This window comes from Podarcis filfolensis (genome assembly GCF_964270895.1).
Source record: "Podarcis filfolensis genome assembly, chromosome: 11".
Lineage (NCBI taxonomy): Eukaryota > Metazoa > Chordata > Lepidosauria > Squamata > Lacertidae > Podarcis > Podarcis filfolensis.
In genome coordinates this window covers 131,037-155,615 of record NC_139613.1, presented here as the reverse complement: position 1 = coordinate 155,615, position 24,579 = coordinate 131,037, and the positions used below count along the sequence as shown (strand labels likewise).

Genomic DNA, 24,579 nt, shown 5'->3' with positions numbered 1-24,579 from the left:
CTTGCATCATCCGGCTCCTGTCCTGGCCACCCCATTGGGCCACCTGCAAGAGGTCCCTCAGGATTTCTGATGATCCTAAGGATGAGCCGCCTTCCAGCCTCATGGTGCTTCTGGCTCTACTGCTTGGTGCCAGTCCTGTCCCACTGCGTGGCTTCTGGTGCCAAAGCTAGGACTGCGCTGTTGTGACACAGAAGTAATGGCAAAGCATGATTCATCTGTAGAAAACCCACAAATACAGGAGAAGGCTAGGAGGGGCTACTAGCCACAATGGCTATGTTCTGCCACCGTGGTCAGAGGCAGTAATGCTTCTGAATGCCAGTCACTCAGGGCGGGGAGAGGGCTACTCTTGAGCTCAGGCCCTGCTTGTGGACTCCCGCAGGCAACTGGCTGGCCGCTGTGAGGCTGGACTGGATGGGCCTGGTCTAGCAGGTTCTTTCCCCCCAAATTCCCAACCCTCTTGGTACCTGGCAATTGGGAAGATAGGACTAGGAGACCTGGGAGGAAGCAACACTGATGTTTGGGATGCACACAAATCCTAATGAAAATGAGGGCTATTTTGGAGCAGCAGGACCTCAGAAGCAAGATGATTTGGAGAGGGGGTGGTGACACAGACTGGAAATCTCTAGCTTAGAGAAAGATCCCGAGCGATGCACATCCCTGCCCACAAGTTGGGGGATGAGGAGCAAGGCAAGAGGCTTCCTGTCCGGGCGGGGGTGGGCCAAGTGTGCTGCAGATCCAACCGGGAGCAGGAGGACTTGCCTCACCTGGTGCGAGGAGCGCCTTTGCATCTCGACTCCTGCACAGCGCAAGCCCAGGAAGGCCCGGCTGAAGCCCCGCCAAGAGGCCCACCTGCTCCTGTCTGCTAGGGGCCGGCCAGTGTCTGCTGCTGGAGGTCACCGCTGCTCAGAAGGGAAGACACGGAGTGGGGCAGGAATGGGGAGATTTCAAGAGGCAGCGGCCATTCCAGGCCCGCTGGGCGCTTGCAGAGCCTCCTGCCTTGGAGACTGCAAGGCTCCGGCCACAGGGAGGCTTGCGGCTGACTTGGGACTCCAGCGCAGCCCAAGCAAAAGCCCCACAGCTTCGGACCCTCGCCCGCCCCATAGCCCTCCAGCATCTGCCTGACTATGGGGAGCGCTGCGCGAAGGGAACACCCTCTGTTCCCAGAGCAAGTCCGTGAGAGAGAAAGCCCAAAATAGTCCCTGAAAGGGAGGAAATATGTGGCGCCGCTTCCCAAATTGGGAGCGTCCTCCAGCTCCCCTTGTCCCGCGGCCTGCTGGGAGACTCCGGGGTGGGGGAAGCGGCTGGCCGGGCGGCAGCTGTCTTTGGCCTGGCGACCCCCGCCTCGCCTGCCCAAGCGGAAGGGGGGCCACTCGGGGCCTGCCTTCGCCTGGGGGGCCTCCTGGCCATGGGGCGACCCTGCAGAAGGGTCGAAGGCCCGGACCGGTGCCTCAGTGGCCCTGGCGGGGCGCGGGCGGGCTAGGCGGGCAGCCTCCGGGATGGGGCGGTTACTATAGCAACAGATCCAAGGCTAGAGGGATGGATAGCTGGACGGAGCGAGCTGAAAGGGGTAGCGGGGAGGCTCCTGCTCGAGGGAGGGGGAGAGGTGCCGGGCCGCGTGCCGTCAGGCTGGCTGGCCAGCGGCGATGGGCTGGGGGCGTCCCGTCTCCGCGCCTGCCTGCCTGCCTGCCTGCTTGGCCGGCTGCCCGCGTCCCCGCCTTCCGCTCCCCGCTCCCGCCCGTCGAGGCTCGTCGGCCGGTCCCGTCCCTGCCAGCTTGTCCCTAAAAGGTGCTGCTCGGCCTGTGGGGGAGGGCCCGGCCCCTCCCCGGCTTTTAGGCAGCGCGAGCCGCTCGGGGCGCGCAGCCAGTATCCACCGCTCGCGGCTCCGCTCGCCTTTCCTTCTCGCTCTCGCCCGCTTGAGCGCCTCCGACCGTCCTTCCCGTCGGGTCCCGACGCCTCTCCAGCCGCAGCCATGGAAGCCATCAAGAAGAAGATGCAGATGCTCAAACTCGACAAGGAGAACGCCATCGACCGAGCGGAGCAAGCGGAGGCCGACAAGAAGCAGGCCGAGGACCGCTGCAAGCAGGTGCCCGCCCGCCCAGCCCCACAGGCCTCTTGGCGCCCACTCCCCAGAAGGGCAGACCCCAGGAGGAACCACACCTCACTAGCCCCCTCCATCCCCGACAGTTGATCTGGGTGGACACTTTGCCAGGCAAGAAGACCCCCACCCACTAGCTGTGAATCCGCTTCCAGCTGCCCAGACTAAGTCAGGCAGATGCCCTCCCAACTCCCACCGCTGGGCTCCCATCTCTGGAGACTCCCCACCCCAGATAATTCTGAGTGCAGGGATGCCCTCCTGCCCCCCCCCCACGCTCCTTCCTTACCCCGGGCACCCCCTTTCCCGCCGGGTAGGAGCGAGCAGCAGCGCATCGGCCTCCCGCTGACGCTCCCCTCTCTCTCTCCCCGACCCCCCGCAGCTGGAGGAGGAGCAGCAGGGGCTGCAGAAGAAGCTGAAGGGGACGGAGGATGAAGTGGACAAGTACTCGGAGGCCGTCAAGGAGGCCCAGGAGAAGCTGGAGCTGGCCGAGAAGAAGGCCGGCGACGTAAGTCCGGCTCGCGGGGCGGAGGGGCGGCCAGGGAAGGCGCAGGCATGCCCTCGGAGGGCCAATCCTGCCCGGGCCAGGGTGGGTGGCGCCGAGGAGCAAGGGCATAGGGGACGGGGCCCCTCCAGGTATTCCGGGCTGGTTAAGCCCCGAGCAGCTGCCCGCCAGTGGGGCCTCCCCCCTCCCTCCCTCCCCGAGCATGAATTGAGCCGTCACTGGGCCATTAAGACGGGGCGGGCGGGCAGGGGAGGCTCCGGGCGCGGGCCTTGGCACCCGCGCCGCCCATCAAGTTGTCAAGGCATTCCTGGGCGCTCGTTAGCCGAGGGTCTCCCCGGGGCCAGGAAGGGGCTCTTGGCGCGGGAGGTGGTGACACGGCGTGCTCCTCCGGCCAGGCCGAGCTCCAGGGAGCGACAGCTGCGAGGGCTTTAAAGAGGAGCCCGCTCGGGGGACCCGCCACTGGCTCGGCCTCCTTCGAGGGCATTTGACACCCTATAAATAAATGCTCCTTGCCCGAGCCAGGCTCGAGGCCCGGGTGAAAGGCGATCAGGGGGTCTTAAGGAGCGCCTAAAAGGGACTCGCCGCCTGGAGCGCCGCCAGCCCGGACCCGCCGCCAACAGCGGGAGGGCGAACGGGCGGGCGAGGAGGGGGCGCAACCTGCGCGGCTGGAGCGAAGCGGGAGCGCGGGGCGGGTCCCCTCGTGCTCGGACCGGGCTTCTCCGGGCGGCCTCCTGGCTGCTTGCTCGGCTTGGTCCGCGCACAGCTCGGGCACTCTGCCAACACCTGCCCGGTGTTTCCGGCCCGCGGAAAAGCCCCTTCTTGGCCGGGGAAGATCGGTGCCCACACGCGCAGCCTGCCTTGCGGTTGTCTTTGCGCCCATCATGCCGGGCCAGTCCAGGAGCAGAGGCCGCCCTGGCTGCTCCTCGAGTGCCAGTGGGCACTGCCAGCAGATATGACCCCTCCAGGCAGAGCCCGTCTGCAGACTCCTCCTCGCGGAGGGCTCGAGCCAGACAGATGCCAGGCGAGGCGGTGCTAATCGGGGTGCTAATAGGCTCCCGCCTGCTCCTTCCTCCAGAGGCTTAACCCAGAGGCGGGAGGCTGGCGACGCAGCCTGGTCCAGAGGCTTGCCACTCTTAGCCCCGGGAGGCCTGGGGGGGGGGGACACGGTCTACCTGCTGCCCCCCCCAGGCCACAGTGCACAGGGGCCCATGGCTGGATGATGCCCCTTAGTTCCCGCAGGTTGGCACGAGGGCCGCTCTCCTAGCTTGCTGCAGGGCGCAGATGAGCCTCGAAGCCAGTCGCTTGGGCGCAGGACCGGGAGGCTGCGGGCGACTCCTCCAAGGGGCACCCCCGCCTCCACCAGGGCCGCGATTCCTGCATTGCAGGGGGATGGACTAGATGGCCCTTTGGGTGCCTTCCAACTTCTCAATCCTTTGAATCTACGATTCCTCATGGCTGCTGGGCTGCCCAGCCTCTGCGCTCGGTCTTGCGCAGCTGGCTCAGCATCCCGCCCGTCCCAGCCTCCGCCGCCTTTGCTCATATTTGGCCATTCCCCGAGCCCAGAGGAGGAGACTGGCTAGAGGGCGGGGGGGGGGCTGACTGGCGCAGGGCAACTGCGGGGATGTAGGAGCGCAGCCGCCCTGGCTCTGCCCCACTCGGAGGCAGGTCCCCCTTTTCCTCTCGCGGCCCGTCCAGAACAAGGCAGATGCAGGTTTTCTCCCCAGTGCAGCTGGGCTCTGGCAGGCAGGCCGGGGCTGCCCCATGTTTGTATGTCCTGCCAATGGAGGACATTTTTCGCAACCCTATGTGGGAAATAAATGCCTCCCCATCCCGGAAGCGTGTGTGCATTTGAGTCCTTATGTAAAGGTGACTTTGCCTTGAGAAGTCGTCGTCTCCCCCCCCCCCCCCGCCATTTCCTGCGCTTGCACTTGGAAGGGAACACCGGACTGCTTTGCAATGGCTCCAGGTCCGTTTGGGGGCACCAAGACCAAGGCAGAAATTCTGGCTTGGAAACAGGCTAGCTGGCCTGGCACCATTCCTCAGCCTCGCCTTTCAGGTCCCCCCATTTCCACGAGTCCAGCACACACATGCTGACTGATGCCACTTCAAAGGGCTGGTCATGGGGGGGGGCAGAGCCCAGGTGGTCATCTGGCCTCCCCCAGGCCAGCCTCTGGGGAAGCTGCCACTGGATGCAGGAGGAGGGCAGGCTGAGCAAGAGGGGAGGTAGGTCAGGCCCCGGGGAAGGAGAAAGCAGTGGGGGGGGGGGCAGCACAGGTGGCTGCTCAGGGGCCTGAGTGGGCTGGAGGAGACAAGGCAAGTGCCCGAGAGGTGGAGGTCCTTGAATGGAAGCATGTAGGTGCGCCTGTGTAGCATCAGAGCAGGAAATGATGGGAATGGGGACAAACCATGGGGTGTTCTTTCCTCCTGAATGGAAAGAGAGGAACTGAAGCCTGAGAATGTACCAGGGTGAAAGCACAGTGCAGATGTGCTCAGAGGAGGCAAAAGGGGAGGTGGCCCCAAATTCACTGGTCCAGGGGGCTCAACTTGCCCCATTCAGAAGGGACTATGATCATAAATGTCACAGGCCAGTTGCATCTTTCCCTGGCCGTGTGAGACAGATACTTTTGGCCTCACAGCCTCCCCAGGAGGAAACTTGGCAAGGGTGGTTGCGTGGGGAGGGACATCCTAGACCTAGAGGGACAGGAAGAAACCCTGACCTCTGAGTTCCGGCCTCAAAGCGGGTGGCCAAAGAAGAGCCACGCGGTGTCCCTGGGAGAGGATGTGGACCTGAGGGTGTTTCTAAGTGTCAGCAAAGGTTGGGCTTCAGGTTTGCTCTCCTGAGAGCAGGATTGGCTCAGCCCACCCTTGGACCCCAAGACTCTTCCCAACATGCATTTCTGCCTTAGGGAGCTGGTGTTTCTCTTTGCGCAGCAGGAGGCTGCCATGTCACACAATGGCTATAGCACAGGCACGGCCTGAAGGGAGTTGCTTCTGGCACCCTCACAGCTGAAGGCAGGAGTGGGGCTCCCTAGAGGCTGGCCTGGGGAGGGAGGGGGGCAAGTGCTCCTGCAGTTCTGCCAAGCACCAGCCCTGGACTAGGGAGTCGTGCAAGCCTCCTTGGTCCTCTGGAACAGAAAGTAAGTCAGTGGCCACAGATGGCTACTGGCACCCAGAGCCATTTTTTGAATTTATGAGCATCTCATTTTCTAATTAGAGTCACAGAACTGTTGGAGGGGGTCCCAAGGGTCATCCAGCCTATCCCCCTGCAATGAAGGAATCTCAACATAATTAATTCAATTAAAACATTAGACATTCAAGAACTATCAGACTCCGGGAGCTGTGCAAGGAAATAGTAAAAGAAGATAAAACCTGAAAACCCAACACTATTCAAGCAGCTTTAATGATATAAAATAGAAACAGACAGGACACAGCTGAGTGGAGGAGCGTCTGCCTTGCATGAGGAGGTCCCATGTTCAACTCCAATGGCAGCAACTCCAGGCAAGGCTGGGAGACACTCTGTTTCTGAAATCTGGAACAGCCGCTGCCTGCCTGTGCAGACACTACTGACCTAGATGGCCCAAGTGGTCTGACTCAGCAGAAGGCAGAGAGAAGGAATTGTGCCCCAATGCAGCAAGCAGCAACCTAGTATTTCAAGAGACCAGGAAGCAGAAACCCATGGGAAATGTATGAGCACATCCAGCTTGCCATAGAGTGTTGTGACACCCCCTCCCCAGCACGCACGCACTCACATGCTGGGACTTGTTTCGGAGGGGCCCTATCATGCCGAAAGGTGGCAGGTGCTTAGCTACCAGCCACATTGGCTGTGCTCTCCCTGCTGGAAGGGGTCTCGGTGGCCATCTAGTCCAGCCCCCTGCTCAGTGGAGGAAACTCAGTGCTAGAGCCCCTACCTCAAAAAGAAAACAGATGGATGTCTGGATCCTGCTTGAAGACGACCACTTGGGACGGAGAGGCTCACCCTCCAGGGAGCAGGAAGTGCTCAAACTGCCCCTACCATCAATAAAGAGGCCTTCCTGTAATGTAAGCCAGGTGGATCTCATCCTGCCACCTGGGACAGCAGCAAAAAAGAACTCCCTGCCTTTTTCTGTCTAATGACAGCCCTTCAGCAAAGACGATGAGGAAGCGGAAGAAGGCTCTCAGCTCTCCTCTTCTCCAGGGAAAGCAGGCTCAGTTCCTCCAACCTGGACTAGTTTCCCACACTCCTTGAGCATCTTTCTCACCTTCCTCTGAAACCATTCCAGTTTATCTACGGCAAAGTGGAGGAGCCCAGAACTGGGCAAAGGACTTCAGATCTGGTTCAGAAAAGGACAACTGAAATGGTCGTGGGGATGGAGGAAAGTGGCAGCGTTTGGGACTTTTTAGTTTAGAAAAAAGGCAAGGAAGAGGCGACATGATAGAAGTCATGGAGAAAGTGGCAAGAGAAAAGCTTTTCTCCCTCTCAACACTAGACCTCCTGGACATCCAATGAAGCTGAATGTTGGCAGATTCAGGATAGATCAAAGAAAGGACTTTTTCACACAGTGCACAGTTAACCTATGGAACTCACTCCCACAAGAAGTCAGAGGTGGATTTAGGGAAGTGCAACCAGTTGGGCGTGGAGCCTCGGGATGGAAAGAGGCAAGGAAACCAAATTTCGGGGTTGCACAGGATGCTGTTGAAATTTGAGACCCCAAAGTCGGCCACTGCAAGTAGTAGTGATGGTCACCAACTTGGATGGTTTTAGATGGGGATTGGACAAATTCATGGAGGGTAAGGCTATAAAGGCTCCAGGCCAAGATGGCTCTGCTCTGCTTGTACAGTGTGAGGCAGTAATGTTTTTGAATGTGAATCGCTGGAAACCAGAAGAGGGGAAAGTGCTATTGGGTTTCCCATTAGGGCATCTGGTTGGCCACTGTGAGAAGAGGATGCTGGACTAGACAGGCCACTGGCCTGATCCAGTAGGCTCTTCTCAGGTTCTTAAGCAGAATTTTATTCCCCCTTGCTGTGCAGTGGTGTCGTCTAAACACTCTGTGATGAATGGGATAAAGGCAGCTTAAAAAGGTGCAGAGAAATCCCAGGGGCCCTGATTGGGGACACTCTTCTTCCACCAGCCCTCTGCCCATTTGTGATTCACAGGTCTGGCCCACGGGCTTCTGAGCATACACAGGGTGCCAGGTATGCCCAGGAGGCAACCACCTTACTGAAGCCAAGGAGGCCTGGCCAGCGCCTGGACTGGTGAGTCCCTGGAGCAGCCACGTGGGGGCTGCTGCTGCTGCTGCTTTGAGTGCCATGTTGCAAGAAAGTAAGATCACAACCGAATATCCTGCAGCTCCAAGGACAAAATGCCCCAAAGCACATGCAGAGTGTCCCTCGAAGAATCTCTTTCAACATAGATCCCTACTGATGGCTCAGCTTTACAGGAGAGCAGCCTTGGAGCAGCAGATGTGGCCTTCATTCTTGTGCCTTTGCAGCAACCAGCAGCTGACCCCGTCTGATGGCGAGACTCGGTTCAGTCAAGTGGCAGTGGATCGAGTTGTCATTCGGCGGAGTCACAGCAGCAGGGAGATCCGAAAGTCCCCGCTTGGCTTGGTGCTCTTCTCAGTCCTCCAGCCAAGTGGCCACCGGATCAGCCCTGTGGGACAAAGCGAGCCCAGAAGGGGGCGCAGCGGAGTCTTCCCCAAGGCCACCGCATGAAGCCGCCGGGCGGGCGAGCGAGGCTCTTCCCGGGGCACCGACACTTGGCACGCTGCCCCGGGAGGAAGCGTCGGGGAGTCCGGGGCCCCCGCTTGCCAGGAGGCTGCAATGGCCGGGCCTGAGTCCGGCCCGCCTAGCGCGCGCTGCCTCGCTTTCGACGGCGCCGCGACCCCCGACGGACAGCGCCAGCCCCCGCCCTGCCTCCGCCGCGGGCTCTTTAAGAGCGAGGCCGGGCCAGCGCGTTGGAGGAGGCGCGCGATGGGCAGAGCCGGCAGCAGGAGGAGGAGGAGGAGGCGGGGCGCGGAAGGCCGCCTCGCCCCGCATCCTGAGCGCTTCTTCCTGCTGGGCGGGTAGGCGAGCAGACGGAGCGACCGAGCGCCAGCCAGAGCCCGGGCCAGGAGCCCCGCCAGCCCGCCGCCGCCGCCCCCGATCCAGCCCCCCGACGGGCTCCAGCCTCCGCCCGCCCCTCCGCGCCTCCGCCCGGGAAGATGGCCGGGAGCAGCTCCATCGAGGCGGTCAAGAAGAAGATCCAGACGCTGCAGCAAGTGGCCGACGAGGCCGAGGAGCGCGCCGAGCACCTCCAGCGGGAAGTGGACGCCGAGCGCCAGGCCCGCGAGCGGGTGAGAGAGGGTCCGCTTCGCCCCCCGGAAGGGCTCGGCCGGAGCGCCGACGGCCTCGCCAGCCCCGGGGCGACCTTTTCTCTGAAGGCTTGTGGGGGGCTGGCGGGGCACCCGGCGCTGGGCTCTCCCCGGGGCGACCCAAGGAAGCGGCGCCTGGGAAGGGCGGGGTTCCCGAGCATGTGCAGAGGGCCGGTTCCACCCGGGCGGGGCTTCCCGTCGGGGGACTCGCCAGGCATCCGCCTGCATCCTGCCTGCCTCGTTCTCTCGCGCTCCGCCCAGCGCAGAGCCGCCCGGCCCACCTGGATCCGGGGAGGCGCCGCTTCCTCCGCGCTCCTTTCCCGGCCGAAGGCGGCAGGGGCGTGGCCTCGTCGCCCGCGGGCCACATGGGTACCCTCGGGAGAGGGGTCCTTCTGGAGGGTGCTGGGGGGGTCCCAGAGGACGGGGTGTCCGCCAGGGGCTCTGCTCTCTAGCGAACAGCATGTGCGAGGCGCGCGAAGCTCTTCGAGCTCCCCTTCCAGCCACTCCTGGCAGGGGACGCCCTTGTGCCCGTTTCCCAGATGGGGGAGCGGAGGGTGCGAGGTTGGCACGCTGCCCAGGGACCTCTTTGCAGCGCCTCCTCCTCCTGGGGTTCCTGCCCCTGAATCCTCACTCTGGTACTCGCGCCCCTTCCCAGGAGCATCTCTCTAGTAGTCAAAGAGGGCAAGGTGGGATCCTGGTGCCATTTCAGCTGTGCCTGAGATGGAGGTTCCTGCTGAGCCAGGTGCGGACCTACCTGAGAGAAGAGGGTGCGCTGCGCATTGCAGGGAGAGCGCTGGCTGGGCAAGAGTTGGGGGTGGGGAGCTGCTAGGCAGCCAGGATGGGTTGGGGGACAGGATTTGGGTCAGCTTGACACCCCCCTTTGGCCAGGGCCTGCTACTGCCTGTGACATCATTCTGTGGGGGGCTCGGACGGTTGGGGTGTGGGACATGCCTGGCGGGGGGGGGGGCTTGAAAGTGGTCTTGCCTCCAAGAGGAAGACAATAATGAGGGTGCAGTACTGAGGCGGTGTGTGTCTGTCCCTGTATTCCTGACCCCTCCTCTTTGCAGGCTCTTGGAACTGAAGCAGCCCAGTAAATAATTGACTGGAGGCTGGCAGGAGTCCTGCGGGTGCCTTCCTGGCCAGCCCCAGCTGGTGCCCCCCTCCAGTCCCTTGGCTGTTCCCTGAGACCAGGTGGAATCAGATTATCTACTGCACCGTACACCTAGGGGAAGGGTGCAAATATGAGGAGGGGACCGTCTGGTTTTTTGCAGAGCTGTGAGAGCATTTTCTGCAGTGCAGGGAAGGAGCAGGCGCTCCCAAGCCAGAGAGGTCCTTCTGGAGGGCTTCCTTCCCTCCAGTTTCTGGCCCTCTGGGTGGGTGAGAGGGCCTTCCTTGTGCACCCCTCCCCCAAGGATCTTGAGTAATCCCACCGGTGGGCTGTTCCCAAGGCAAAGCTGGTTGTGTGGTGGAAAGAGAAGTGGGGTGGTAGTTGGGGTGGGGGACTTAGCCCCAGGGCCAGGCTCCCCCCCCCGTGTCTCCGTGGGGTGAGGCATGGAGCGGGAAGGCTGCCTGGCTTAGTTGGGCTGCAAAGGCCCAACAGCCTTGACCCCCCAAACAGCTTTGTGTCCCCATAGGAAGCTCACCTGGCTTGCCTGGTTTGGGGGTGTCTGCACTGAGCAACAGCAGCTGCCCAGAGTTTCAGGCTGGAGCCCTGGTCAGCCATCAGAGACGGATCCCTTAGCTCTACCAACAGCCAAACAATTTGTTCTAATTTAAATTCTGTTTAGTTTATGAAATTTATATACGACTTGATTCTAACAAAACATCTAAGTGGTTTGTAAGACGTATTGTTGTTGTTTAGTCCTTTAGTCGTGTCCGCCTCTTCATCTCCCCCTGGACCAGAGTATGCCAGGCACTCCTGTCTTCCACTGCCTCCCGCAGTTTGGTCAAACTCGTGTTGGTAGCTTTGAGAACACTGTCCAACCATAAGACATATTAACACTATCAATAAAAACCGGCAATTAAACACTGAAAAATGGTTAGAATCAGCAGTGAACGAATAGGACTAGGCTAGCAAAAATATTTTAAGAAGGCACCAAAAATAATACGGGGAAGGTGCATGCCGGATGTCAATAGGCAGGGAGTTCCAGAGTGCTGGGGCACTTTATGGGGCACCTGTAAAAGGGCCAGTTCTGCAGGTCGAGGCAGCCAACAAGTTGTTCAGGAAAGTGCAGGTCTTGCCTTACGGCTGTTCTGGTACTCAGAAGCCTCCCGCTGCTTCTTGTGTGCAGCCTCCTGTCTTAAGAGCCCTGTGGTTAGTGCCAGGGCCGGCCCTCCCTTGAGGCAAGGTGAGGTGACCATCTCGGGCAGCAGATCATTCTCCCCCTCTCCTTGTTGCTAATTTAGATCTTCATGCCCCCTCCTTCCCCGCTTGCCTGAGGCACCACAATGTTTTGAGCTGGCCCTGGTTACTGCAGAAGGTCCTGGCTTGAATTCCTGGTAGCATCTCCAGGTAGGGCTGAGAATGTCCCCTGCCTGAAACCCTGGAGAGCTGCTGCCAGTCAGTGTAGACAATACAGAGGCAGATGGACCAGTGGCCATAGAAGGCAGCTTCCTATGCTCCTTTCAGTCTGGCCGTTCCTGGCTCCATTCGTTGCCTAATTCCTTTGTGGCTGGTGGTGTGTCTTGTGGCAGTGAGTTCCGCAGCTAACTGTGCACTGCTGTGTGGACTCTGGGTGGCAGGTGGAGGGGCAAGCCTGCCTCTGCTGGAACCTTTAGCCTGGCCCATAAAGACAGTTGTTGCAGGATTCAGGATGGCTGACCCTGCTAGCTCAGACTAGAGCCTCCCTATCCAGAGGCAGTATACCTTGCCCTACCAGTACAAGAATGCAATCAGAGAACTGGAGAGATGACCACAAGGGTCATCTAGTCCAACCACCTGATGCAGAGCTACATTAGCTAGGCATTTTTATATTGCCATGGGGAAGCGGGGGGGGGGCGGGCGTGGAGGCTTCCTTTTCTGATCTCAGGAGTCCTCCTCCAGGTGAGCATCCCAGAAGCTGGGCTTCCCCCTCCTCCTTGGTCCTGTGCCCCCGAAAGCCCTTCCGGCCTCCTCTGCTGCCGGCTGCCTCTTTGCCTCTTCCTTCCCTGGGCCCAGCTCTCCAAGGGTCTTGGGGGAAGGCTGCTTCCTGACCCTCTCTGCTCTGTGGCTGCTGTGCCCCCTTTGCTGATCCCGGCTCAGCCCTGGGCCTGAACCAGCAGCAGAAAGCACCTCCCTTGGCTGGAATGTGGGGGGAGGGAGGGGCTGAGGGAGTGGGGGGAGGGAGGAGGTGGGGGAGGAGCCCTGCCTCCGCTGGCTCCTCCCTTCCCTTCAGCCAGAGCATGGATGGGGAGTGAGGGGGAATCCCACCCCCATGCTTTGCAGCTGCAATAAACAGGAAATCCACCCCCCACCCCCTGAGCAGCTCCCGTCCATCTCCTTTTTGGGAGCGAATCTGCTCTGGAGGCATTCCTGCCGCTTTAGTCACTCCAGCGCAGGCAGGCAAAGCACCCATCCTGCTCCTGCTCCTCCCCCCTCCCTGCTGGGCTGCCTCCCTTTCCCACCCCACATGCTCCTCCTGCTGCTGCTGCCCTGGACCCCCAGATGGGCTGCTGCGGCCCAACAGCTATCCTGTCTGGGTGGGGCAGCTTCCCAGGAGCTGCCTGTGCTGCTCTTTGCCCTGTCCTGGGCTGCACAGAGGTGGCACCAGCTTTCACCACACAAAAGTTGGGATGTGATGTCACCTTGCAGGTGGCCTGGCACTCCTCTTGTGTAGGCTGGGGACCTGGGCGGGGTGTGTGTCTCAGGAGCGTCACCTGGGAAGAGCCTGCTGAATCAGGCCAAGGCCCCATGCAGCACCCTCTTCTCACAGAGGGTAAATAGCTGCCCATTATGGAAGCTCTCCAGCAGGATTTGGGGGCAAGAGCCCTCTCCCCTCCTGTGGGGTCCAGCAACGGGGATTCGGGGACATTGCTGCCTCTGACCGTAGAGGCAGAGCAGAGCCATCCTGGCTAGGAGACACTGAGAGCGGCTTCCTCCTCCTCCATGGATTGGTCTAATTCTCTCTTCAAACCATCCAAGTTGGGGTGGGGAGTTCCACAGTTTGCAGAAGGAGGACGTTCTTTTCTCTTTTCTGTGCTGCTGAGAGGGAGAGCGCCCCCCCTGCCCTGCCCACCCCCAGTCGTGCTTTAAAGTGCCTAATGCATGATGAAGTTATAAGCCTACAAGTCTCGGCCTGCCGATGTTCAGTCTTAAGTGCAGGAGATGGAAGGAGGGGGGAGTTGGGGAAGGGAGGGGGCGATATTGCACAAGCTGGGCCAGCGCTAGGGAGAGGAAGCAGAAGGGAAAGCGCCTGGGCAGGGGGGAGCCTGGGGGAGCTGCTGCAAGCCAGAGCTGGGAAGGAACCTTCCTGGGAAGTGACGGGAGACCTTCTGCGGGCAGAGCCCCTGTCTCTTCCCTCATGCCCCTTGAACAGCCCAAGCAGGAAGGGACTAAAGAGCACAAACAGGATCACCAGGGAGAATCATGGAATCAGAGAGATAGAAGGGACCCCAAGGGTCATCTAGTCCAGCCCCTGCCATGCAGGAATCTCAGCTAAAGAATCCATGACAGATGGCCGTCTAACTTCCCAAGGGAGACCGTTCTACAGTCTTACTGTCAGAATGTTATTCCTGGTGTTTAGTTGGAATCTCCTTTCTTGTAACTTGAAGCCATTGGTTTGAGTCCTAGCCCTTGGAGCAGAAGAAAACAAACCTGCTCCATCTGAGAGCCAGTGCGGTGTAGTGGTTAAGAGCGGTAGTCTCGTAATCTGGTGAACCGGGTTCGCGTCTCCGCTCCTCCACCTGCAGCTTCTGGGTGACCTTGGGCCAGTCACACTTCTCTGAAGTCTCTCAGCCCCGCTCACCTCACAGAGTGTTTGTTGTGGGGGAGGAAGGGGAAGGAGAATGTGAGCCGCTTTGAGACTCCTTAAAGGGAGTGAAAGGCGGGATATCAAATCCAAAACTCTTCTTCTTCATCTTTCATGTGTCAGCTCTTCAGATATTGGAAGATGGCTCTCTGTCTCCTCTTTGCAGGCTAAGCACAACCAGTTCCTTCAACGGTTCCCCACAAGGTTTCCAGACCCCTGATCATCTTAGTCACCCTCCTCTGCACATGTTCCAGCTCGTCAATATCCTTCTTACATTATGATGCCCAGAACTGGACACAGTATTCCAGGTGTGGTCTGACCAAGGCATAATGGAATGGGACTTCTCCCACCCTTGACTGGGATGCTATACTTCTGTTGATGCAGCCTGGAACAGTATTAGTCATTTTGCTGCTGCATCACACTGTTGACTCATGTTAAGCTTGTGGTCCTAAGACCCCTGGATCTTTTTCACATGTCCTACTAGTAAGCCAGATGTTCCTCATCTTATATGTGTGCATCTGGTTCTTCCTGCTTAAGTGCAGAACCTTACACTTGTCCCTGTTGAAATTCACTTTGTTAGCTTGTGCCAAATTCTCCAAGCTGTTGTGCTCATTTTGAATCTTGCTTCTGTCTTCTGTGGCATTGGCCACCCCTCCGTTTGGTGTCATCTGCAAATTGGATGAGCATCCCCTCAACCCCTTCATCTAAGTCATTTATAGATGTTGGACGCCAGCGGGCCCAGGACAGAACCCTGTGACACCCCCCTTGTCACTTTTTTCCAGGATGACGAAGATCCATTAAGGAGTCCTCTTTGGGCTCAGTCAGTCAACCAGCTACAAATCCACCTAACAGTTACCTTGTTCAACCCATATTTTACAAGCTTCCTTTCAAAAATATCATCCGAGACTTTGTTGAAAGCCTTACTGAAATCAAGATACACTAAGTCTACAGCCTTCCCCTGATTCACCAAGCTTGCAACTCCATTAAAAAAAGAAAAGAAATGGGATTCATCAAGCATTACTTACTTTTGAGAAACCCATGCTGGGTCTTAGAAAAGAATGCTGTAATTACTAAGTGCTCACAGACGGACTATTGAATTATCTGTTCTCGGAATTTTCCTGGTCTTGATGTCAAATTCACCAGTCGGTAGTTACCTGGTTCTTATCTTTCACCATTTTTGAAGATGGGGACAACATTGGCCCAGATCAAGTCTGCAGGGACCTCACCTGTCCTCTAAGAATTCTCAAAGATCATAGACATAGTCTCTGAGATTACGCCCGCAAGCTCCTTTAGTACTCTTGGATTCAGCTTATCAGGCCCTGGAGATTTGAATTCATTTAAAGTAGCTAGGTGTTCCCTTACTACCTCATTTCCTATCTTGGGCTGCAGCTCCCTTCTTACATCATTTATTCTGTTATCGCCAGGTTGGGCATCAGTTTTCTTTTGGGTGAAGACAGAGGCAAAATTGGTGTTGAGCTGGGCCGGTAAGATACAATCTAAGTCAAATCCCTTATGAATACACACTGGAAGTGAGGAACAGGTTTAAGGATTTAGATTTGGTGGACAGAGTGCCTGAAGAACTATGGATGGAGGCTCGTAACATTATACAGGAGGCAGCAACGAAAACCATCCCAATGAAAAGGAAATGCAAGAAAGCAAAGTGGCTGTCCAATGAGGCCTTACAAATAGCGGGGGAGAGAAGGCAAGCAAAATGCGAGGGAGATAGTGAAAGATACAGGAAATTGAATGCAGATTTCCAAAGAATAGCAAGGAGAGACAAGAAGACCTTAAACGAGCAATGCAAAGAAATAGAGGAAAGCAATAGAATGGGAAGAACCAGAGATCTGTTCAAGAAAATTAGAGATATGAAAGGAACATTTCGTACAAAGATTTCCATAATAAAGGACAAAAGTGGTAAGGACCTAACAGAAGCAGAAGACATCAAGAAGAGGTGGCAAGAATACACAGAGGAATTATACCAGAAAGAAATGGATGTCTCGTATACCCCAGGTAGTGTAGTTGCTGACCTTGAGCCAGACATCCTGGAGAGTGAAGTCAAATGGGCCTTAGAAAGCACTGCAAATAACAAGGCCAGTGGAAGTGATGGTATTCCAGCTGAACTATTTAAAAATTTAAAAGATGATGTTGTTAAGGTGCTACACTCAATATGCCAGCAAGTTTGGAAAACTCAGCAGTGGCCAAAAGATTGGAGAAGATCAGTCTACATCCCAATCCCAAAGAAGGGCAGTGCCAAAGAATGCTCCAACTACCGCACAATTGCACTCATTTCACACGCTAGCAAGGTTATGCTTAAAATTCTACAAGGAAGGCTCAAGCAGTATGTGGACCGAGAACTCCCAGAAGTGCAAGCTGGATTTAGAAGAGGCAGAGGAACCAGAGACCAAATTGCAAACATGCGCTGGATTATGGAGAAAGCTAGAGAGTTCCAGAAAGACATCTACTTCTGCTTCATTGACTATGCAAAAGCCTTTGACTGTGTCGACCACGGCAAACTATGGCAAGTTATTAAAGAAATGGGAGTGCCTGATCACCTCATCTGTCTCCTGAGAAATCTCTATGTGGGACAAGAAGCTACAGTTAGAACTGGATATGGAACAACTGATTGGTTCAAAATTGGAAAAGGAGTACGACAAGGCTGTATTTTGTCTCCCTGCTTATTTAACTTATATGCAGAATTCATCATGCGAAAGGCTGGGCTGGATGAATCCCTAGCCGGAATTAAGATTGCCGGAAGAAATATCAACAACCTCAGATATGCAGATGACACAACCTTGATGGCAGAAAGTGAGGAGGAATTAAAGAACCTTTTAATGAGGGTGAAAGAGGAGAGCGCAAAATATGGTCTGAAGCTCAACATCAAAAAAACGAAGATCATGGCCACTGGTCCCATCACCTCCTGGCAAATAGAAGGGGAAGAAATGGAGGCAGTGAGAGATTTTACTTTCTTGGGCTCCATGATCACTGCAGATGGTGACAGCAGTCACGAAATTAAACGACGCCTGCTTCTTGGGAGAAGGGCAATGACAGGCCTAGACAGCATCTTGAGAAGTAGAGACATCACCTTGCCAACAAAGGTTCGTATAGTTAAAGCTATGGTTTTCCCAGTAGTGATGTATGGAAGTGAGAGCTGGACCATAAAGAAGGCTGATCGCCGAAGAATTGATGCTTTTGAATTATGGCGCTGGAGGAGACTCTTGAGAGTCCCATGGACTGCAAGAAGATCAAACCTCTCCATTCTGAAGGAAATCAGCCCTGAGTGCTCACTGGAAGGACAGATTGTGAAGCTGAGGCTCCAGTACTTTGGCCACCTCATGAGAAGAGAAGACTCCCTGGAGAAGACCCTGATGTTGGGAAAGATGGAGGGCACAAGGAGAAGGGGATGACAGAGGACGAGATGGTTGGATAGTGTTTTCGAGGTTACCAGCATGAGTTTGACCAAACTGCGGGAGGCAGTGGAGGACAGAGGTGCCTGGCGTTCTCTGGTCCATGGGGTCACGAAGAGTCGGACACGACTAAACGACTAAACAACAACAACAAGCTCTGCCTTTTCTTTGTCACCCAGGAGAGTTTCTCCGTCTTCCGATGTTATCTACGAAGGAGATATATGGAAACCATCTGGACTTAGTGGAGGAACGGGAAATCCACACAGGATTATTATTTTGCTTATCAGCTTAAGGAGACTAACAGAAGAGATCGTAAAGGAAAAATAGAAATTATATGAACAAGATATGATGTGGAAACACCAAGATAAGACTGAATAGAATTATGAATTTTGTTTGGACTGATTGGGACTGATTTGGACATTAACGCAGTAATAAGAAGATGATCTGAATCCCCCTTTGGATCTTGAAGTATGGGTTCCCCCAACAAAATTTAAAAATTTGGCTTTGTAATTTGGAATCTATGTGATGTGATTTAATTTGATGTGATTGGCCAGTTAATAAAAATTATTTTTTTTAAAAAAAAGAGAGTTTCTCCGTCTTCTCCACACAGAGGACATACCACTTGCTTGTTCTTCCTCTTGCTTCAAACATAGCTGAATAAATCTTTTTATTATTTTTAACCTTCTTGTAAGCATGAGCTCATTCTGAGCTTTAGCCTGCCTGACCTTCACCCTGCAACTGTTGGCTACTTGTGTATACTCTTCCTTTGTGATTTCCCCTTTCTTCCATTTCTTATACATGCCCTTAAATCTCAGCTCATCTGTGAGCTCCTTATGCAGCCACACCGGTTTCCTTAAATGCCTCCCAGTTTTCTTTCTTGCTGGAATTGTCTGCATTTTTGTCTTCAGCGTTTCACTTTTAAGAAACTCCCATCCATCTTGGACTCTTTGGGATCTCACCCAGTAGCTCTTTAAGCTTTTTGAAAGTGGCCTTCTTAAAGTCCAGAGTGCATGTCTGACTACAGGCAGCTTTCCCTTGTATCACGAAACCCAGGTGGACATGATCACTTCCTCCCAAGTTTCCAAGCACTTCCACTTCATTGATCAGTTCCTCCCTAGTGGTGAGGACCAGGTCCAAGATAGATGATCCCCTTTTTGCTTCTTCCACCTTCTGAGAAATGAAATTGTCATTGAGACAATGGAGGAATTCGTTGGACCTTACATTTTTGGCAGAGTCTGAGTTCCAACAGATATGGGGAAGTTGAAGTCCCCCATGTTTATATCTCTCATTTTTTAATGTTTGGTAATCTGCTCTAGTAAGGCATCACCCAAGTCTTCAGTCTGGCTTGGCGGTCTATAGCAGACCCCCACAGTAAGGTCCCTGTTGTGTTTCTCTCCTACAATTTTTATCCATATACTCTCAATCTGCTTTCCATGCTCCAGGTCATGGTTTTCTTCACAGGTATACACATTCTTTACATATGATGGTCCTCCTCCTCCCTTCCTGTTTAGTCTATTCCTTTTGAACAGGTTATACCCCTCAATTCCTACATTCTAGTCATGAGTCTTATCCCACCCAGTCTCAGTAATGCCTACCAGGTCATATTTGCCATCCTGTATAAAAGGTCCAATTCGTCTTGCTTGTTTCCCATACTCTGTGCATTTGTGTAGAGACAACTGAAACCACGAGTCATTCCTCCAGCTGCTTCTTTCTTGTGATTTCTTGCCCGTTAGCCACTCTGAGCCCGGCTTCGGCTGGGGAGGGCGGGATATAAATAAAAATTATTATTATTATTATTATTTAGTGGGTTTCTGGAGTACCACCTCAGTTTTCTGTGCATCACTGAAGCTATTATCTCCAGTACCATGTGTTCTTCTGTTCTCTGTCATGTTGTCTCCCTCCTGCTCAAGATCTAGTTTAAAGCTCTCCTGATCAGGTTCACGAGACTCATAGCAAAGGCATTCTTGCCAACCGCTGTGAGGTGCAGCCCATCTCTTGCCAGAAGTCATTCCTCAATGAAGTGAAGATCATGATCCAAGAAGCCAAACCCTTCCTGATGACACCACCTGTGCAGCCAGTGGTTTATCTCCAGTATTTTCCTCTCTTCCTGGGCAGTGGCCTTCAACTCCTGTTGAAGGAGTGATGAAAAGACCACCTGTGCTCCAATGTTATTCAGCTTCCTGCCCAGAGTCTCATAGTCCCATGCTATATGTTGCAGGCTGTGTGTGGCAGTATTATTTGTACCCACATGAATCGGAAGGAAGGGGTAGCGGTCAGTGGGCTTCATAAGACTTGGCAACTTCTCTGTCACATCATGAATCTTTTCATCTGGAAGAGGGCACACCTCCTGGGCCATCCTGTTTCCACTGCATAATTCTGCCTCTGTCCCCCTCAGTAGGGAGTCCCCTGTTACCACCACTCATCTCTTTCTCTTCTTGGGAGGGGCAGCAATTGCTCTATGCACTCTGCCTTCCAAAGCCTCCTTGAAGTGTTCTAAGGTCTCCCACTGCTGCTCTTGAGTCTCACCCTCTTGTCTATTGGAGCTTATCTGGATATTATTGGGATAGATTACAAAGGCAGGAACCTTATGGTTTGAGTACTTCCTACTCCTTCCTCTCAACTTGCCTTCTCCAGACAGCAGTTCCCTTTGTCTGAGATCATTTCCTTGCAAGGTAGCAAGTGGGTTATCAGCATACTCATCCACAATCAGCAGCCTTGGATCCGGAGGGGCTAGGGCTGGATCCAGACGTTTCAGTTAAATGTGTTGTAAACTCATCCAAGGAAATCCGTTTGGGAAAGACTTGACTCCACAGCGCCATCTGGTGTCCCATTGCTATATCGCATATAAAACACATTTCTTTACCAATCTAGCTGAGTCCCAGGTCAAGAACGGAAAATGTTTTCTCCAAACCCATCTCCTCCTATCTCTTCCCCCTTTGGGGGGTAGCGGGAATCATTCTTTGTTCTGTACCTTTCACAGTCATCTTGGTGTATTCTGAGGTCAGCAGTTGCTGTCCCAGCTCCTGTGGCCCAGAATTGGTGTCTGGGCTGAAAGCGATTTTGCAGCCCCAATGACCCAGCACGGCTCCTGACAGTCCCACTTCTGCGTGCTACATTCCTCCAGGGGTTCATCTCTTGCAATGGGCGATCTGCCTCCTCTGTAGGGGCATCCCACCAGTCTTGTTCTATCACATCCGCTCAGCTCTGTCGAGAAACCTGCATGTGTTCCTGTACCTCGAAGTGTGCTTAGGCAGGCCTCAAGTTGCTGGACCTTCTCATCCAGTAAGGCAACCAGTTTGCACTTTTGCACATTCGCCGGTAGGAAGACCGACATGGCGCAGGCGTGGCAGGTCATGGCAGGAGCTCCCTCACCTTCCATGCCCCTTGGTCCTATGCACACCGTGAGACAGGACTTGGGGCCTCCCCCACTCAGTGTCCTGGCCAGGGATTCTGTGCACAAACTCCCAGAAGTGGCAACCAGTGAAACTGTGATTGCTGCCGGCTGCTATCTCCTTCCCAACTCACTTCCTCCTTCAGCCCGGCTTCCTCTCAGCAGTAGTGCCTCCCACTCAGGATCATGTGCTCAGCAGAGCACTCTGCCGCACCCTCAAGCCGGCAAGCAGCTCAGACAAGCAAGCAGCCTTCATGCCAAAGACACAAGATCACTCTCACAGAAGATCACTCTCTTCCGCCACCTCCTGCAATCCTTGCAAACACCCCACTTGCAAGCTCCCAGAACCTGCAATCAGCTAAATTTAAGAAAGTGGAAACCTTTCCTGATTCCTGGAAGTGAGGCCAAGAGGAGACCAGTGGGAGTTTCAAAAGGGAAACTGCCCCCCATGCCTCGGGGGGGGGGGACACACATGTGCAAGAGCAAGGCGAGGAGAAGTGAGGCAAGGTCATGGGGGCTGAGTTGAGGGGCGTTGGGCTTGGTGAGCCGGGGGGGGAGAGCAGAGGAGCTGAGATTTGGGGAAAGATGCTGGGGCTCCCCAAAGGGCCAGCAATGGGGAAGAGTGTGAGGCTCTGGCATGCCCAAGACTGGGATGGGAAAGGGGTCTAAGGCTTTGTGTGTGATCTGTGGAGTCAGGTGGGGGGCTGGTGGTGGCTCAAGGCCCCTTTTGGCTTCTGAGTTGGCTGGGCCTTGACTGGGGTCAAGCAGGGAGAGGGAAGGGGCTGGAGCTCAGGGGCAGACTGTCAGCCCCAGGGACAGACTCCTGCCTGGCACCCACCCTGCCTGGCTGCCCACCAGTGACTGGCTGGATCCACCAAGTGGGCACAGCTTCTCCTGTGCCTGGAATGGCCTTTGCTTTCCTCGGGTCGTGTTTTGGCATCTGTGGGGTAGGAAGCATAGCTGTCAACCTTCCCTTTTTTTGCGGGACATTCCCTTATTCCAGCGCCATTTCCCGCTGCTATCCCGGATTGTTAGATACCCTGTAGACTGTCCCCGGGACAGGGGAGGCTACTGATCCCTTACTTTCGAGGCTGCTGTTCCCTTATTTTCAAATCTGAAAGTTGACAGCTATGGTGGGAAGGGCTGTGAGGTGGGAGTGGGCTGCCCTATGGGGCTGTGGTTGGGCGGCATGGTGAGGGCAGCGCTTGCCTGGAAGGGGGGGGGGCTGGGCTGTGGAGCAGGGCTGTGCCTGTGCCTGACCTCTGCACCCTCTTCCTTCCTTCCTTCCTTCCTTCCTTCCTTCCTTCCTTCCAGGCTGAGTCCGATGTGGCCTCTCTCAACCGCCGCATCCAGCTGGTGGAGGAGGAGCTGGACCGAGCCCAAGAGCGCCTGGCCACCGCCCTGCAAAAGCTGGAGGAGACGGAGAAGATGGCTGACGAGAGCGAGAGGTGGGCGAGGGGCCTGCTTGAGCTCTCCACAGCTGCCTTGGGGCCACTTTGGGTGGGCTTGAAAGGCCCCGGGGCAAAGAAGGTCCTCTGATGAAGATCGGAATATGGGAATGTGAAATGAGGCAGAGAACAGCCAAAGTGTCGAGTCGGGAGGCACCTCAGAGGTCATCCAGACCTACCTCCTTCTGATGCAGGAAGTGCTGTTCTCGACTCATCCCTTATCTGGATATGATTAGGAGAGGTTTCAAAGGCAGGAAGGCTATGGCTCAAGTGCTTCATGCTCCTCCTCTCAACTCTCCTGCTGCCATTCTGGATCTGCCCAGAGTCCAGTCAGGAGGAGATCCACTGGGAGACCCTCCCCCACTGGCAGGGGGGTCTCTGTGTCAGAGTCCACAGGAGAGCGGTTCTGCCAGCTCTGGCCAGAGGGAGAGGGGAGCCCGGCTGCTGAGGGGCTGCAGTCTTTTTGGCCTCTTGGCTGTGGCTTCGGGTTTTCCAAGGCAGGGAGGGCAGCCGGGAGAGAAGCCCATTCCCAGCTCCCTTTCCAAGGGAGATGCTGGCTTGTGCCATGATGGAGACCCTTGAGGTGCCCTTGTGTGGCCTGGCCCTCCCTGCGAGGTTGGCCACTGCTCTGGGCAGGGAGGGCTGCCCCCTCAGAGCCTTTAAGAGGAGACTTCAGTGGGGTACTCAGAGGACCATTCCCATGCAGGCTGCCCCTTTGCTTACCTCTGTGTGTGGGGTGTTGGGCAGGGAGGGTGAGGCGAGAGCCTGTCTTGGATGAGCTGCTGGGGTAGTTTCTGCCTTGGGTGTGCAAGTAAAGCCAGCAAGGCCAAGAGGAGCCAGGATGTGGCCTTCCTGGGGCTGCTCTAGATGACCCTTGGGGTCCTATCTGACTCTAGGGCTTCTCTTTGGGGCTCCTGAGGCTCTCTGGGACTCTGGAGGGGGGGGGCTGGTGTGGGTGGGGCAGTCCTGGGCCCTGTGGCTGACGGGGCTTGTGGCTTCTCCTCCCCACCAGAGGCATGAAGGTCATTGAGAACAGAGCCATGAAGGACGAGGAGAAGATGGAGCTCCAGGAGATGCAGCTGAAGGAGGCCAAGCACATTGCAGAGGATGCCGACCGCAAATACGAGGAGGTGAGGGGGCCCCAGGGAGGGGAGGGGGCCTGGGGAGGGAAGCAGCTGCCCCACCCCCGGACTGCACTCCTGACATCTCTCTGCTTGGCTCCTAGGTGGCCCGTAAGCTGGTGATCCTGGAGGGGGATCTGGAGCGCTCAGAGGAGAGGGCCGAGGTGGCCGAGAGGTGAGTGTGGCCACAGGCAGAGGGGAGGGGCTCCCTTGCTGGCCTCCCTTGAGGGAGGGGGCACCAGGGCTGGACATCAGAGTGCCGGAGGCTGTGCTGCATTGGGACTGGAGCTCCCAGCATGGTCCTTCTCTCCCCCCACCCCCATGAGGGTGGGAGTGGGGGAGGAAGGGAACCTTGGCTTTTTTGCAGGCCCAGCGCTGTAGAGGTGGTCCCTGGCCTTCGGGGGGGGGGGGAGCTTCATCCTCTGCATCTCCGTCTTTGAGCCACGTGACGTGAGGCAGAGCACCTGCGGCAGAGGGGCTTCCAAGGCCCAAATAGGACTAGAAAGGCCAGCCATCCCTCCTCTCCCTTGGCTCCTTGTGAGGAGGGGTCTGCTGATGCTGCACAGCCCCCCCCCCCCGTGTGGTTGGTGTTCCTTTGTAAAGGGGGGGGTATTTCATCCACCCCTCTCTTTGTTGTGGAGCTGACCCCCTTGGCTCCTTCCTATCATTTTTTACTCCCTCCCCACCGCAAGAGCCTCTCATGGTGACGTAAGGAAAACAGTGCAGGCAGGATTGAACCCCAGGCAGAGCCAGCTCCCTTTCGCCTTCCAAGGTTAACATACGTTGACTGCCTTGAGTGGGGCCCCCCTTGCAGGGCACCTGTCCTGCTCTCTGGGGGCAGCCAGGCCCAGGGCGTTGCAGGGGGGCTGCATCCTCCCCGCTGCTAAACCTTGCTTGCCCCCTTGCCCCCCCAGCCGCATGAGGCAGCTCGAAGAGGAGCTCCGCACCATGGATCAGGCCCTCAAATCCCTGATGGCTGCAGAGGAAGAGGTACTGAGCAGGGAACCCCCTCCTCCGTCTCTCTCTCTCATTCTCTGAGCTGTGTGCACTTCCTGCTCCTGCTTCCTCTGGTCATTGTCCTTCGGAGGGCTTCTTCCTCTCCTCTCCCATCCAGCTCTCCGCTCTGTGCTCAGATGCCACCCCCCTGCAGGACCCTCAAGGGGAGAGAGGCGGCTTTGGCCCCACTCTGCGTCTGGCCATCTTGCAGAGGCTCACCCTGGGCAAGGGTGGCACGGCTGTCTGGCTAGGAATGGAGGGCAGCTGGCGCCTTCCAGAGGCACGCTGGGGCCTCTCGAGCGCAGCAAAAGCCACCAAGCAAGAGATTTCATTTATATGTGTTATAT

General features: G+C 56.2%; 1 protein-coding gene across 8 annotated transcripts in view; it reads left to right on the top strand.

The window, feature by feature from the left end:
* Positions 1-1,267: 1,267 nt before the first annotated feature.
* TPM2 (tropomyosin 2) overlaps positions 1,268-24,579 on the top strand; it is a 28,854-nt gene continuing 5,542 nt past the window's right edge. For 2 of the 8 annotated variants that reach the window (XM_083575895.1, XM_083575894.1), the window contains exons 1-4: positions 8,599-8,908; positions 21,982-22,115; positions 23,128-23,245; positions 23,341-23,411. In XM_083575895.1, coding sequence (XP_083432021.1) covers positions 8,777-8,908; positions 21,982-22,115; positions 23,128-23,245; positions 23,341-23,411 — 455 coding nt within the window. In that variant the 5' untranslated portion in view covers positions 8,599-8,776. Of the gene's footprint in view, positions 2,084-2,474; positions 2,601-8,263; positions 8,909-21,981; positions 22,116-23,127; positions 23,246-23,340; positions 23,412-24,150; positions 24,227-24,579 lie in introns of those variants that run through there. The other 6 variants (XM_083575893.1, XM_083575892.1, XM_083575890.1 and 3 more) reach the window with 6 other exon arrangements.